Source organism: Falco peregrinus, chromosome W, assembly GCF_023634155.1.
Source record: "Falco peregrinus isolate bFalPer1 chromosome W, bFalPer1.pri, whole genome shotgun sequence".
Lineage (NCBI taxonomy): Eukaryota > Metazoa > Chordata > Aves > Falconiformes > Falconidae > Falco > Falco peregrinus.
Window position 1 is genome coordinate 24,133,734 of NC_073743.1, and position 14,257 is coordinate 24,147,990.

The 14,257-nt window shown below is 39.8% G+C and overlaps 1 protein-coding gene across 3 annotated transcripts in view; it reads left to right on the forward strand.

The window, feature by feature from the left end:
• Positions 1-460: 460 nt before the first annotated feature.
• LOC129783225 (ubiquilin-1-like) overlaps positions 461-14,257 on the forward strand; it is a 38,768-nt gene continuing 24,971 nt past the window's right edge. For 2 of the 3 annotated variants that reach the window (XM_055793112.1, XM_055793111.1), the window contains exon 1: positions 483-705. In XM_055793112.1, coding sequence (XP_055649087.1) covers positions 547-705 — 159 coding nt within the window. In that variant the 5' untranslated portion in view covers positions 483-546. Of the gene's footprint in view, positions 706-14,257 lie in introns of all 3 variants that reach the window. The other variant, XM_055793110.1, reaches the window with a different exon arrangement.

Below are 14,257 nucleotides of genomic sequence, written 5' to 3' on the forward strand. Positions count from 1 at the left end.
GATGCTAAGCAAGTAACCTAGAAGCAAAAGGCAATTTTACAATCTCTCTTTACATAGGCTCAGAAGCTGTATATAATTTTTCTTCCTCCCTTTTTAACATGAAAGTCATACAGGTCATGGTACAGCTTTGTTACTTCATACAATATCATTGTGCATTATATTATATGCAGGTAATAACATCATTATATATAGGACATCAACAGTTTAATATTGTAAAACTCATAAAACTTTTAGTGTATTGTAACTTCAGAGTACTGAAGTCACCCGACTATATCTGAAAAGAAACTTAAAACTTCCGTATGACAGTTTAAGGAACTATTTGTCACTGTCGCTTTCTAAGATTTTAAATCTTCAAACTACCACTCGTAGCGCGCAAGCGCGCCGAAAACGAACCCACGCCCAGGGAGACAGCTTCCCCCTTTCTAGTAACTTCCCCGGTCCAGGACGTCATCAGTGCGTGCCGCGGGTGAGCTGGGTTGTTTTTGTCCGCCTCTGGGAGTGAGCCTGTGACGTGGAGGACTCGTTTGGAGTCAGGCTCCACCCGCCATGTCGGAGAGTGCGGAGAGTTCCGCGGGGGCTCACAGCTCCTCTGAGTCCTCCGCTCAGGGCTTCGCTGTTGCTGAGCCGCGGATCATCAAAATCACGGTGAAGACTCCCAAGGAGAAGGAAGAGTTCGCTGTGCCTGAGACTAGCAGCATCCAGCAGGTGAGGGGTTGGGGGTGAGGGGTTGGGGGTGGGGAGTGCAGCCAGGGGGAAGAGGCCTGGCCTGTGGTTTCCGTCTCCCACGCTGGAGGGTAAGGGCCCTTCGTGATGACAAAGTAGTTTCCGCTTATCCGAGCTGTTCTCGGCGCTGTTGGGCGAGTATTAGGGCTGCCTTGGCTTTGTGGGGGGCTGCTGCTAACTGAGGCTATCGGGAGTGTTGAAGAAACCTGCATCGTCTCCTCCGCGGCTCCTCCCAGTTAGGATGCTGAGAGCCGGCCTGGGAGGTGGACGTAGCTCGTTTCGTAATTCTGAATTGCCCTGCCGAGCTGACTCAGTCTGACAGTAGGAGGCTTGCTGGCTAGCTAGTACAACTGTAGAAAGCATATGCAATCACCTACGTGGCAGTGCTATAGTGCCAATAATTATTTTAATCTAAAATTGGCTTTAGAAACAGCAAGTAGGCTATGGCAAAGATCTCTTAATTTTAGAAAAGCCACGTCTTTAGACTGTATAAAGTTTCCACTAAAAACAAAGTACAGCTTCTGCTGTGCTTCAGCGTACTAGTGTTTGATAACTGAATTGTTAGGGCCTTTGTTCTAAGACTTTATGAAAGTTAGTATCTCATTGTCTTTGGTTCAAGAGAAACAGTAGCACCTACTGAATCATTGACACGATTTCCTGCAGCACTTCAGGTTTTTTGGAGGCCTTCCACGTGAGTATTTTCCAGGACTTAATTTGTTTAGATTAGGAGGCTACAAATCATAGGAAAGGTGTGGTCAAAGCATAAGGTAGATATCTATAAAGCCAGTCTCTCCTACTTGTGAAGGATGTAGATATTGTTATGCTAAAATACTTGAAAAGGTGAAGTTCCCTGAAGGAGATTCAGAGCTTACTTCATTTTCTATAAAATTTCTCTGAAATGCAATGTATGCTACTTGTTATCATGTTATTTTTTTGTGCAGTTGGTAACTGCAAACCTCACCAAAAAAAGGTTACATGTTTAAGAGTACAACTGATGTATAGAAATGGAGCTTTAAATCATTAGTTGCTGATGTGTCTTCTGACTCATGTTTTCAGAGGGGAAATGCAAAACGTGAGTTAAAAAGCTCTGAGTGATCTAGCCAGGGTGCTCGCTCTATACATTTAACAGACTCTTGCGCCACCTAGTCGTAAAATTATTTGTATTTGCGTTTTGTTTTTTAAAAAACATGCTGGCTCTAATTTAAGGATCACATTTGTCCTGAAAAGCAGTTTGATTGCAATAATATTGGGGACTTCTGTAATTATAAGAAAACTCATTTAAGATGTGAATTTGTAATATATCTAACTTTTAACAACGTGATTTCAAATATGAGTCCTGATGGGAATATCAGATTTTTCTAGTAGATGGTTGTCTTAAAACCTGAAAGTTATACAAGCTAATAAACCCATAAATTTTTACTGAAAACAACCATAACAATTTAAGTGATTAATAGAACACACTGCTTTAAAATGTTGTCTTCATCTATAGATATTTTAAACTTTAAATATTGTCTTGGTATCCCTTTGAGCTGATGTTAACAGATTAGATTTGCAGTTGAATCTTCCTATGAAGTAAGGCTGCTGCTGCTGCCCCCCCCCCCCCCCCCCCTTGGGTCTGCCATTTGCTTTGATTCCTGGACAAAGTTACAGCTAGTAGAAAAAACTATACCAGACTGTAGCGTGACTAGTATTGGCTGTTTTTCTTAAACTGTCAAAATTAGTTGTTAATAATAAGCATTATGTAACATAATAACAATAGATGTGATATTTTCAGGGCTGGCTCTAGAAATAGGTTAGCCTCAAATAAATGAAAAAAAGAGCATCTGTTCAAATGCATATGAGATCAGCAAGTGGGTGGTTCTGTTGGTATAGGCAAGTGGACAATGTCCCCCCTATTGAAGGGAGGGGAGGCCTGAAGTCCTAGGAGGGGAGGAATAGCTTTTATTTTGCTGTGTGTTCCTGTAGCTAATATTAGGACTTGGTTTTGTTTACAGTCAGTTCAGAATACAGCCAAAACAAAACCCTAAGACTTTTATCTAAATTTTTGTTTATTTGAGCTAAATTTAGGGCTATGCAAAGTGTATTTAATGTTGCTACATTGATGTAAGTCAGGTTTGCAACAATCCAAAGTTGAGGAAAATTTTTCTGTGTTAGAAGAGTTCAGTAACATAGGGTTTGTTATTGCTGATCCTATGTTGTGCCTCTAAGAACAGGCAGTATGTAGGTTAGAATGGAAAATAACCCTCAAGAACCAAACTGCTCTGGGAGGTGAGTTGACTGTGTCAACCATCTGTCTTTATTTTCCATGGAACTTATTTGATTATGCTGAGCACAGCTTGGCTCAGTATTAGGACAAGGATCAAATATTTGCTTTCTTGACTTTGTATGATACTGAACTTGCAGGCCCATACACTGGTGTACAAAGACTTCTTTCTATTCGTGGTAGGTAAAGATGAATACCTACAAGTTGGCTGATTTGAAATCCCAATACACCGGAGACTTTAGATCAGTTAGCTCTGTCTGGGGTTTCTTTGTTTGTTTTCCTTTATTTTGTGGGTTCTGTGGGCTTGAGTTAACAGTGCCTTTTGGTAGGACTTGTATACACAGAGTGAACAGTCATGTTACAGACTACTCATGCATTACTGTCTCTTTAGTGAATGACTTGAATTCTTTGAGTGATGAGATGTTGGAACAGGTTCCATTAAAAGCAATTTTACTTTCTTAATTTAGTCTGTTTACCCTGTAGGCATTCTTGGAATGCCAACATAGCAACATTAACAGAGTTCAAGATGTTATTGTAATTGATTCACAGTTACTATCCACCAGCATGTATGCAGACTTTAAGATATCAAATTATGTATTTTGTGAACACTGTAACTCTTAGAGAAAAACAGATTGCTTTATATTTTTAATTATTAGGCTAACTGGATATGGCAAATATGTGCTGTTAATTTTAAAAGCCTGCAGTTCTTGCAGAGAATTATTGTCAGTTCTATGATTATCTGAAAATGTCAGGGTAATGTCTGTTTGGAAAAGTTAAGGAAATTAAGTTTAGTTCATATAACCATAGAAAACAGTTTATTTTTTTCTCTATTTTGATTTAAGGTCAACCTTTGGTCAGTGAAGAATATAGTTTTCAGTAGTAATAGATAATTAGTTTAAAAATATACATGCTGATAATATACCTGAAAGTTGTGCTTTCTGTACTACAGAATTATAAACAAACTCACCTACTTGTTACCGAAATCTCGGAATGAAGAACTTATCGACACCAATGTGATGTAGATAAGCAGACACTTCTTTATTAACGGCCGGGTGCGTGAGCGAGTCCTCTCACGATCAACGCGCGCCAGGTCCCAAAATCAGATTCCATATATAGAACTTATTCATACATATTCATGCATAATCATAATATTTCCCATAAATCATTTAACATATTCTCCTCCTATATCCTATTATGCACAGTAGAGCTTAGAAAGGTCTAGAAATGGGTCTAGGGTACGATTTGGGTAGGTGGTATATGAGTCGGTGGTCGCGATCTCCCCCTGCCGGAATTACCTTTTATTAAAGTTCACGATTTCTTGGCAGGCACCTACAAGCTGTTCCAGTCGACTCTCCCCAGTTCCCATTAATCTCATATTCTGACATTTCAATACACCTCTACATACAGAAGACTGGTTAAATACAAAGAAACCTTTCAAACCCTAGAGTTATTACCTAAGTTTTAACAATGGTTCCAGCCCCTTCTTCTAGCCTTGGTACAGGATGTACAGAAGATCTCATAACAGCTTTTACTGTGCAGCTATAAGTTTCATTTAAAAATTTTTCTAATCCTTCTATATTTTAATTTTATTAAATGATTTTATAAAATCAATTAATCAAAGTCAATCAATCTTAACTTATTAACAAATCGATAACACACTGGATTGTGTTGGGATTCTGTTGGTTGACAAGTGGACATCTGGTTGGAGTTCTTTGTTTAAAATTTGAATAAATATTATTGTTGAAACTTTAAATCCATAAACCCAGTGTTTCAGATTTGTGCCTGGTTTTCACAATCACAAGTTGGCAGTGTTTGGCATATATGTATACATGTTAAGGAGAGCATTGGGTGATTTGATAGTGGAATGTCTTTCCTAACTTCTGTATGCTTTTAATATTTCTTATAATGCTCTATTTCATAAGGGCAGCTTAATTTCAGTTCTTTTAACATAACCAGTTCTGTCTTCCCTGTAGTCCAGGGATTATTAAACAGTATGATCAAAAGAGGTTGGAATTAATATAGTCCAATCTGTACTACTTTTTCAGTATTACGATCTAGCTTTCTGTTGGCACTAAAGGAACATAAGTGCATGAATTGTTTAATACCAAAGTTAAAGCATTGGTTTTTTCTCTGTCTTATGTCTCAGTGCACTGAAGCACATCATAGATACATCTGTGTGACTGTTTATGGAGTCAACCTTGTAATATGCTCTGATTATTCACACTTCTTTGAAATAAAGAAACCCTGTTTGATTAACTATTCAACACTTAAGTAATTTTCTTTTTCTCAGAGTTTGGAAACTCTATGAAAAGTTATTTAGAACAATGGTAATTTGCTGTTTGATAGCATAGAAACCTTCAGAAGAAAGTATGTTGACTTCCCTGACAGTTGACTTAGCTGATATTTTCAAGATGCATCTATCTAACAGAGGTACTTGGCAAATGTTTTCTGATTGGCAGGTATAATAAAATATGAATACTTTTATTTAAATAATACTCTAAAGTCTCTTTTTTGCAGATACTTTTATGCAGAGTGAGTTTCACTTTGATGTTTCAGTGTAAGGATTGTTGTAGTGGGTTGACCCTGGCTGGCTGTGAGGTGCCCACCAAGCCATTCCATCTCCCCTACTTAACTGCACATGAAAGAAAATATAACAAAAGGTTCATGGGTTGAGATAAGGACAGGGAGACCACTCAGCAGTTATCATTACAGGCAAAACAGACTTGACTTGGAAATTAATATCCTACTCCAATTTGATTTGTAATAAAATGAGAAATAAAACCAAATCTTAAAACATCTTCCCTCCACCCTTCCCTTCTTCCCAAGCTCAACTTCATTCCTGAATTCTCTGTCTCCTCCCCCCCCCCCCCAGCGGTGCAGGGGAAAGGGGAATGGGGGTTGCAGTCAGTTCATCACAGTTGCCTCTGCTGTTCCTTCCTCCTTACACTCTTCCCCTGCTCCAGCATGGGGTCCCACCCATGGGAGACAGTTCTCTGTGAGCTTTTCCAATATGGGCCCTTCCCATGGGCTGCAGTTCTTCATGAACTGCTCCAGTGTGGGTCTGTCCCACGGGGTGCAGTCCTTCAGGAATGGACTGCTCCAGTGTGGCTTCCCTTGCAGGGCCACAGGGCCTGCCAGGAGCCTGTTCCAGTATGGGCTCTCCACAGTGTCACAGCCTCCTTCGGGTGCATTCACCTGCTCTGGTGTGGGGTCCTCCATGGGCTGCAGGTGGCTATCTGCTCCACTGTTAACTTCCATGGGCTGCAGGGGACAGCCTGCCTCACCATGGTCCTCACCGCAGGCTGCAGGGGAATCTCTGCTCCAGGTTCTGGAACACCTCCTCCCCCTTCTTCACTGACGTTGGTGTCTGCATAGTTGTTGCTCTCACTTATTCTCACTCCTGTCTCCCAGCTGTTGTTGTGCAGCAGTTTTTACTCCTTAAGTATGTTGTCACAGAGGTGTTACCACTGTCACTGACTGGCTCAGCTTTGGCCAGCAGCAGGTCCATCTTGGAGCCAGCTGGCACTAGCTCTATTTGGCATAGGGGAAGCTTCTGGCATCTTCTCACAGAAGCCACCCCTGTAACTCCATCTGCTACCAAAACCTTGCCATGCAAACCCAATACAGTAGTAGGTTATCAAAACACAGCTGTACTGCAAGAATTGCTATCTATACATAATCCTTTTTGTATCCCTTTCCAATCTAAATGAATTGTTCCAGATTAATTTGCTCAGTTTCTATCTGTAGTTTGTGAGGTTCTTTTACAGGGAAAGGAAGTGTTGCTAATTCCTCTTCTGAAGTCAAAGTATAGAGGACTGGAGTGGTTTGCTGAAGGTTGTCTGGAAGGAATAGAACTGGCTAGAACGTAAGTCCTCTTTTCACTAGAAAACACTACCTCAGTGTTTTCTTCTGGACTACTAGCTTTGTAAACTCATCAAGAATTTGAATTTGTTTTTTGAAATAACTTTTTATATAGAGAGATTTGTTTTGATTATGGAGATTTGAGGAAACAATTTGGTTGTGTGATTAGCGTGCATAATTGGCAAGGACTAACTTCTAAGCACAGGAAGATAGTAATTGACAAGTCATGAAAGACTGAAAAGGCTTTTATAGAAGCATTATCTGGGTGAGCTTTCTAGCTATGCTTCATTTGTTGTAAACCATAGGCAGTGTCTAAAGCCCTGTCCTGTGTTCAAAACAGTTTGGTTTGGAAAGCGTCAACAATCTTGTTGCTTGTTTTTGTCATCTAGATAATATTTTTCAAAGCAGTCACAGTTTTAGGAGCCTGTTTTACATTGGTTTTCAGTTGGAGTTGGATGTTTAATTCCTTGAGGCCTCTTTAGGACTGTTAATATAACTTTTTTTTAAAATGTGTTTTATATTAAACCAAGGTTGAGAGGAATTGGAAAGTATCTCTTACTTTTGTTTTCTTTCACAGCACTGTGTCATGTGAATGGGCATTAATGCTAGTATAGTTGCTGTTTTTGTTGGCATGCTTTGAGTTAGTACTAAGATCTTGAATCATTATATGGCGGTAACGTCAAAAGATGACAGTTTGGATTTTAAGATTTTCTACTTTACCTAGGATAACTTTTTTTTTAATGGGACCTTCCTGTGCCAACTTATCAGATGGTAACAAGTTAACATTAACTAAATGGAAGGCATATCCTATGAGGAGAAGCTAAGGACTCTGGGTTTGTCTGGTTTAGAGAAAAGGAGGCTGAAGGGCAACCTCATTGCTCTCTACAGCTTCTTGAGGAGGGGAAGTGGAGTGGGAGGTGCTGATCCCTGGTATCCAGCGACAGAACACGTAGGAATGGTTCAAAGTTGTATCAGGGGAGGTTCAGACTTGATATTAGGAAACATTTATTTAAAAAGAAGGTGGCCAAATGTTGCAACGGAGGGAAGACACAGTCACTCAATATGAGTGATCAGCAGACTTCGTTTATTGTCTCTTACAGTCACCTTTTATGCCTTCTTATAATTAGCTCATACATATTACAAAAGTTAAGCTCATTATTGGTTAGTTGCCTAAATACCAAGCCCGCCCCTAGTTTCTCTTCTGTAGTTATCTGTTCCCACCTGCAACATTCTTTTCCCACCGCAATCTTCCTGTTATTGTGTAACAAGGACAGCCAAAGACAGTGTATTTTGCTTTACTTCAGATAAGCTGAGAGGGATGTGCATTTTTGTCCAGCCAGCTGGACTATGTCTATGTGACCCTTTTCAGCTAGCCAGTTATCCACAATTCCCCTGTTTTTATTTTGGGCGACATAGGCCTGGTTGACCATTTTCAATAACAGCGTTTTAACACAGGAAAATACACAGCCAACTTATAAAATCTCAGTTCAGAAGTATAATTCCTGAAATACTTGAAAAATAAAGTTAGCTTGAAGCTTTAATTTAGATGCTCTTTCTGTTCCAGTGATATAAAAAGTTTAAAAAATTCAAAGGTAATTTTAAAGTTCTGAACATGGACTAATGCAAGCTCAAAACCCAAAAAGAAACCAAACTGATGTTTGACTAGGAATATTTGCAAATATTTTAGTGGAAAGTCCCTGACCATTAACAATTTTCTGTCCAAATAACAACTGCCCTTAGGCAACCGACCAGTCCATACATTTTCTGAAGAATACCTCATTGATATCAAAGAATTAACAAAGGGAAAAAATTAGTTCTGAGCTATATACATTCATAAGGGGATTTTTCAATAGTTACATACAGATTTACACACTAAGCCATAATGGCTTGTAGGTGATACACACAAGAAGAGTACGTTGCTTATCTGTCTGAATGTCTATGCTAAATTTGACAACTGTGCCACAAGCCAAGCCTACATGGGTGCTGTGTGTTATGCACGTTCCTTAACAAACAGAAGTATAATAGACAAATTCCCAAGATCTAGTCCCCAACCTAATTATATTATTTTGTAGCCAATTAAGGAAAATAACACAGATGTGCATATCTACATGTGCACACACCTTTTAGTTCAGAACCGATCTGTGATAAAAGGCCTTAGCCTTATGGCATCATCGAATCTTAACGAGTACAGTAATTAAAAATGCAGTCTTACTGTAAGTGCGATTTATGCTGACATTCCCTCAAATGCTACACGTGAGTATTTCTCACTCAACTGCCTCAAGGTAAAATAGTAGTATTTGTTAATATGTATTAAAAAATCATTAATTCTCTACAATAGCAGTTGACTTCCATAACACTATGTAAGCAAAAGAGGCTTAAGATGGGTTTTCTGAATACTAACAATTTATTTTAGACTGTCTAAACTCAGGTCTTGAAAGATTTCACTCTGCCAGACATAGAAACACTGTTGCACTCCAGTTGTGATATCCCTTTTCCCAAGTTGTCACATGCACATCTCGCTCAAGCAACATTATTGTCAAAGTTTCTCTCTGCTACATAAAAGCATGTTGCACTTGTAGATATAAAAGACAGCACCCTTACTTAGATTATTACCTTATTACCTCATAATTCTTAGTATACCTTGTATCTCTGATTTCATCACTTCAAAAATTCACCAGAAGCAGATAAAACCACAGCATCAGACTAAACTACACCTTAACTGCTGATTCAAATAAAGGCATTCTCTTCCAGATATGCCTAATGCTTACAAATAATTTTGGCTGGTTTTGATCAAAAAACTATTATTACAATAATGATCAAAAATAATAATCCCGTTTGCAAAATGCCTTTAAGCCAGCCTCCTAGTCCCAACCAATTTCCACATTCAGAATACAGCATAAATACAGAATACAGAATAAATTATCTCCATCAAGGCAAAAAGGCTTCTCTTTAAGCACAGAGATGTTTGCTAGTTCAAGGCAGAAACCCATTTCTTGTAGGGGACATCTGAAGCACTTTTTTTTTTTTTTTTTTGGTGGGATTGTAATCAATTCCGTATTTTTCCTTGAGGAGCTTAAGCTGTTCCTCTTGTTTCAGGAGTGTCTCCATCTCTGATTTGTCGAATAGGTCCGTATTTCCCAAAGATATCATACATTTCCTCCGCTGTGATTTTATACGGCAGGTTCCGAATATAAAGGATCCGATTGACCTCTGGGGGCAGCCAGATGTCAGCTCGCTTGGCCGCTTGCATCGCCATGGCGCCGATCGGAGGGGGGGGGGTGCCGCCTTGGAGAGAAACCGCGGCCGGGAAGGGGCCTGCCGGGCTGCGCGCTGCCGCGGGGGACCCGGATGCTATCCCATACGCTAATAACCCGGGTAATGCCTTTTTACAATCTATGTCCCGAACGCTCCGCTTTTCTAAAAAGCATATGAGCGAATCGTACGTCGCTTGTCTCTCCATACCGTCGTCAGCGCTGTTGCAGCCTTTGCGAGACTCCGGCGACGCGTGGCCGGCGGGACCCTCTGTAGGTGCTCCCGGGCGCGGGGACTGTGCCCTTCCGCCTCCTGCGCTGCTTTCAGGACCGGTACCCGAATCTCCGTCGAACCGTGGCTCGCAGGTTCAGCCCTCTCTAGGGTCCCTGTTCGGGCGCCATTTGTTGCGACGGAGGGAAGACACAGTCACTCAATATGAGTGATCAGCAGACTTCGTTTATTGTCTCTTATGCCTTGTTATAATTAGCTCATACATATTACAAAAGTTAAGCTCATTATTGGTTAGTTGCCTAAATACCAAGCCCGCCCCTAGTTTCTCTTCTGTAGTTATCTGTTCCCACCTGCAACATTCTTTTCCCACCGCAATCTTCCTGTTATTGTGTAACAAGGACAGCCAAAGACAGTGTATTTTGCTTTACTTCAGATAAGCTGAGAGCGATGTGCATTTTTGTTCAGCCAGCTGGACTATGTCTATGTGACCCTTTTCAGCTAGCCAGTTATCCACAGCCGAACACTGGAACAGGCTTCCTAGAGAGGTGATTCATGCCCCATGCCTGTCGGTGTTTGAGAGGCATTTGGGCAACACCCTTAATAGCATGCTTTAACTTTTGGTCAGGCAGTTGGACTAGATGATCATTGTAGGTCACTTCCAACTGAACTCTTCTAATGTTTAAAGTATGGATCTGCTCTGCAAAGTGGCTGTACAGAAGTGTCTCCTTTTTAGTCAGCTGTTCTACTTCATGTGTATACAAAGATATTGGCTTTGTTCATGACAAAATGTTTACTAGAATTCTCAGCTACGAGTGCAAGTTGGATTCTCTTTGTTCCTTCCCCCCCCCAACTATGCATTGACAGACTGAATCACCTATGCATGTCAAAAACCTTCGGGGTGGTCAAGTTGAGCAGATGTAATAAGTTCTAACTTGACTTGTGGTGCCTGTTCTGTTACTGTGGAACAAAAGAGCAGAGTTCTGTTAAGAGTATTGGGTTTTAAGATCATGTGAACTTGAGGATATTTGGTATGGAGATCATTGAGTGTGTAAACAAGTGGTGGAGTGCTGCTAAAAACATTCTCAGGGTAAAAACCCTATACTGTTCCTGTCCTTAAAAACAAAAAAACCAAACTCCAACAAACCAATACCATGCAAAGAAACCCAAAAATGGGGAGGGGGGCGAGTTCTTAATAGAAAGAAGTTAACTGAAGGTGAAATGGTAATGCAGGCAAGGGCCTTCAAGACTAGTTTGAGATCTGTTCTAATTCATGTGAAATTGACAAGTTTTTATGCTTTTAGGAGACTATGACCTTGAATTAATTCATTTCAGTTAATGTTTTTTTTTTTTTCATAGGGAAACTAGGCCTCTGTCCATCTACATGATAATCTTGTGTTTCTGTCTTAATGCCCCTGTGTTTTATTCCCGCTGATGCCCCAAACTATTATGTCTAAAATTGATGTGACTTTTTACATTATTGTTATTGTATTCAGTTACTAGAGCAGTACAATCAACTGGCTTCTGTGAACATTAGGTGCTAGGTATGGAGAAACATTACTTTTCTAGAATTTCAAACCCTTTTTAATGTTTCAATAAAACTGAACATGTTTGTGATATTGTAATGGCTACTACTATTGCAATGAAGTCAAGCTTGAATTTTTGAACAGTAAAACAAATTGGCTAAAAGCATTGTAGTATCTACATGTTAATAAAAAGGGAAGAGTTAGTGCAGTAGGAGAATTAGATGGAAATGTTCATCATTCCCAGCCAGCTGCAAGACTTTGAAATTGACCTGCTTCTTGTTTCCTTAAGTGCCAAGCCATTATAAAGCATTATATCTAATTTACTGGTAGTGTTATCTAGTTCAGTTGTACAAATTGAAGATTTAACTACTCCAAAGATTCTTTTCTCACAACTGCCTTAATGTGTATGAATTTGCATTGTTGTCTCCTTTCCCTTCATTTGCCGTCAATTGCATAAGTTTAATTTGGACACTGAGATGATGCGTACAGGTTTGACACTTAAAGTTCCATTTAGGGTAAAGAAAATTGAGCTAGTTGTCTTCACTGCTCACATCTAACAGTTTCCAGAGTCTATGCCGTTTTCATTGCCATGGCACTGGAGCACCTCATTCCCTGAACTCTTTGTTACCAGTAAAAATGGTGGAGTCCTATAAAAGCTACACAGATAAGACCTGGGGGAATAAGAATATAATTGGTAGTCATTACTCTTGTCCTTATGCTGTTTGAATTTAAATAAAGATTTGGGGTGTGTTCCCCCCCCCCCCCCCCCCCCCCCATTTGCTACAGGGGAATGATCTTGCATTTTAGTTAAGGTTAACAGTGAGAGATGAAGAATAATGAAGAGGAATCTTTGCCCACAGAGGATGATAAAAAGTCTTCTCTTCCATCCTCCCCAACTTTATTTTGCAATACAACCACTAGTGATTTGTGTCAAACTTCAGCATAGGGCTAATATTTTTCCAGTATTGGCAGAGATTGGATGATGCTGAAGACTGAATTGTATTCTTTTTTTGGTATTTTCTTTTTTCAGAAGCATCATATTAGATACTGACAATTTAAAACAAAAAAACCCCACACTTGTATTGAAAATGGTTTTCAGAATTCTTTTGGACAGATACATAAATGATTCTCTAACCTCCGCCTCAGCAAAAAGTGTGCTGTAGATGTGTGTTCTGGTTTCAGCTGGGATGGAGTTAATTTTCTTCTTAGTAGCTGGTGCAGTGCTGTGTTTTGGATTTGGTGTGAGAACAATGTTGATAGCACACTGATGGTTTTAGTTGTTGCTGGGTAATGTTTATACTAAGTCAAGGACTTCTCAGTTTCTCAGGCCTTGCCAGCAAGATGGCTAGAGGGGTACAAGAAATTGGGAGGGAATACAAGTTAGAACAGCTGACCTGAACTAGCCAAAGAGGTATTCTGTACCATGAGACATCATGCTGAATATATAAACTGGGAGGGGGGGATTGGCCTGGGCAGGAGGATTGCTGCTAGGGGACTGGCTGGGCATTGGTCAGTGGGTGGTGAGCAGTTGTATTGTGCATCACTTGTTTTTTCTTTTCCCTTTGGGTTTTATACCTCTCTCCTTCTCCCTTCTTTTTGTTACAATTATTATTATTTACTTTATTTCAATTAGTAAATTGTTCTTATCTCAACCCACAAGTTTTACCTTTTTTCCCTGATTCTCCTCCCCATCCCTCTGAGGGGGGGGGGAGGGGGAGGGGGGGAGGGAGCGAGTGGCTGCATGGTACTTGGTTGCCGGCTGAGGTTAAACCGTGAGAAATGGCTTCCTAAAATGGTTGCAAGTCTAAATGTTACTAGTATAAAGGTTGACTTAAAAGATGTTTCTCTGGGAACTGGAACCAACTCTGTGTGAGCAGACTTCTAACTGACCAAATATTACCTTTACCCAGGCACAAAGTTTTGTTACCTCTGTTGTGTCTCAGGCTCGTGTTTTTTTTTTCTGTGTTATTTCTTTCTATACTATAAACCTTTTTGGTTAGGGACTCGCTTTCAGAGTATAATATAGTGACTGACTCATAATCTTGCAATTACTTACTATTAAATAATTAATAATTGGGGTTCCTCTATGAAAGTTCACGAAGATGTTTGGAATAGGATTTTTTTAAAAATTAAGTTGATCATGCTACTTGAAAAATGTTAAATACTGTGAACTTCTGGAGGGATTCCCAACTGCCTGAGATCCTTTCAGAAATGTTTAGTCTACTGACTAGTCATGTTGAATAAATTGATTCAGTTTTCTTATATTAGCCTTTTTACATTTTGTGAGCTAATTGTTTCTTCTGTGAGAGTACTTTTTTGACTGAGATTCATTATTTTATAGAAGTCAGTCAAAGCATAATGTGCTGGTTATTGGTTAAGAAGGAAGGAAGAAATAAAATTGCTT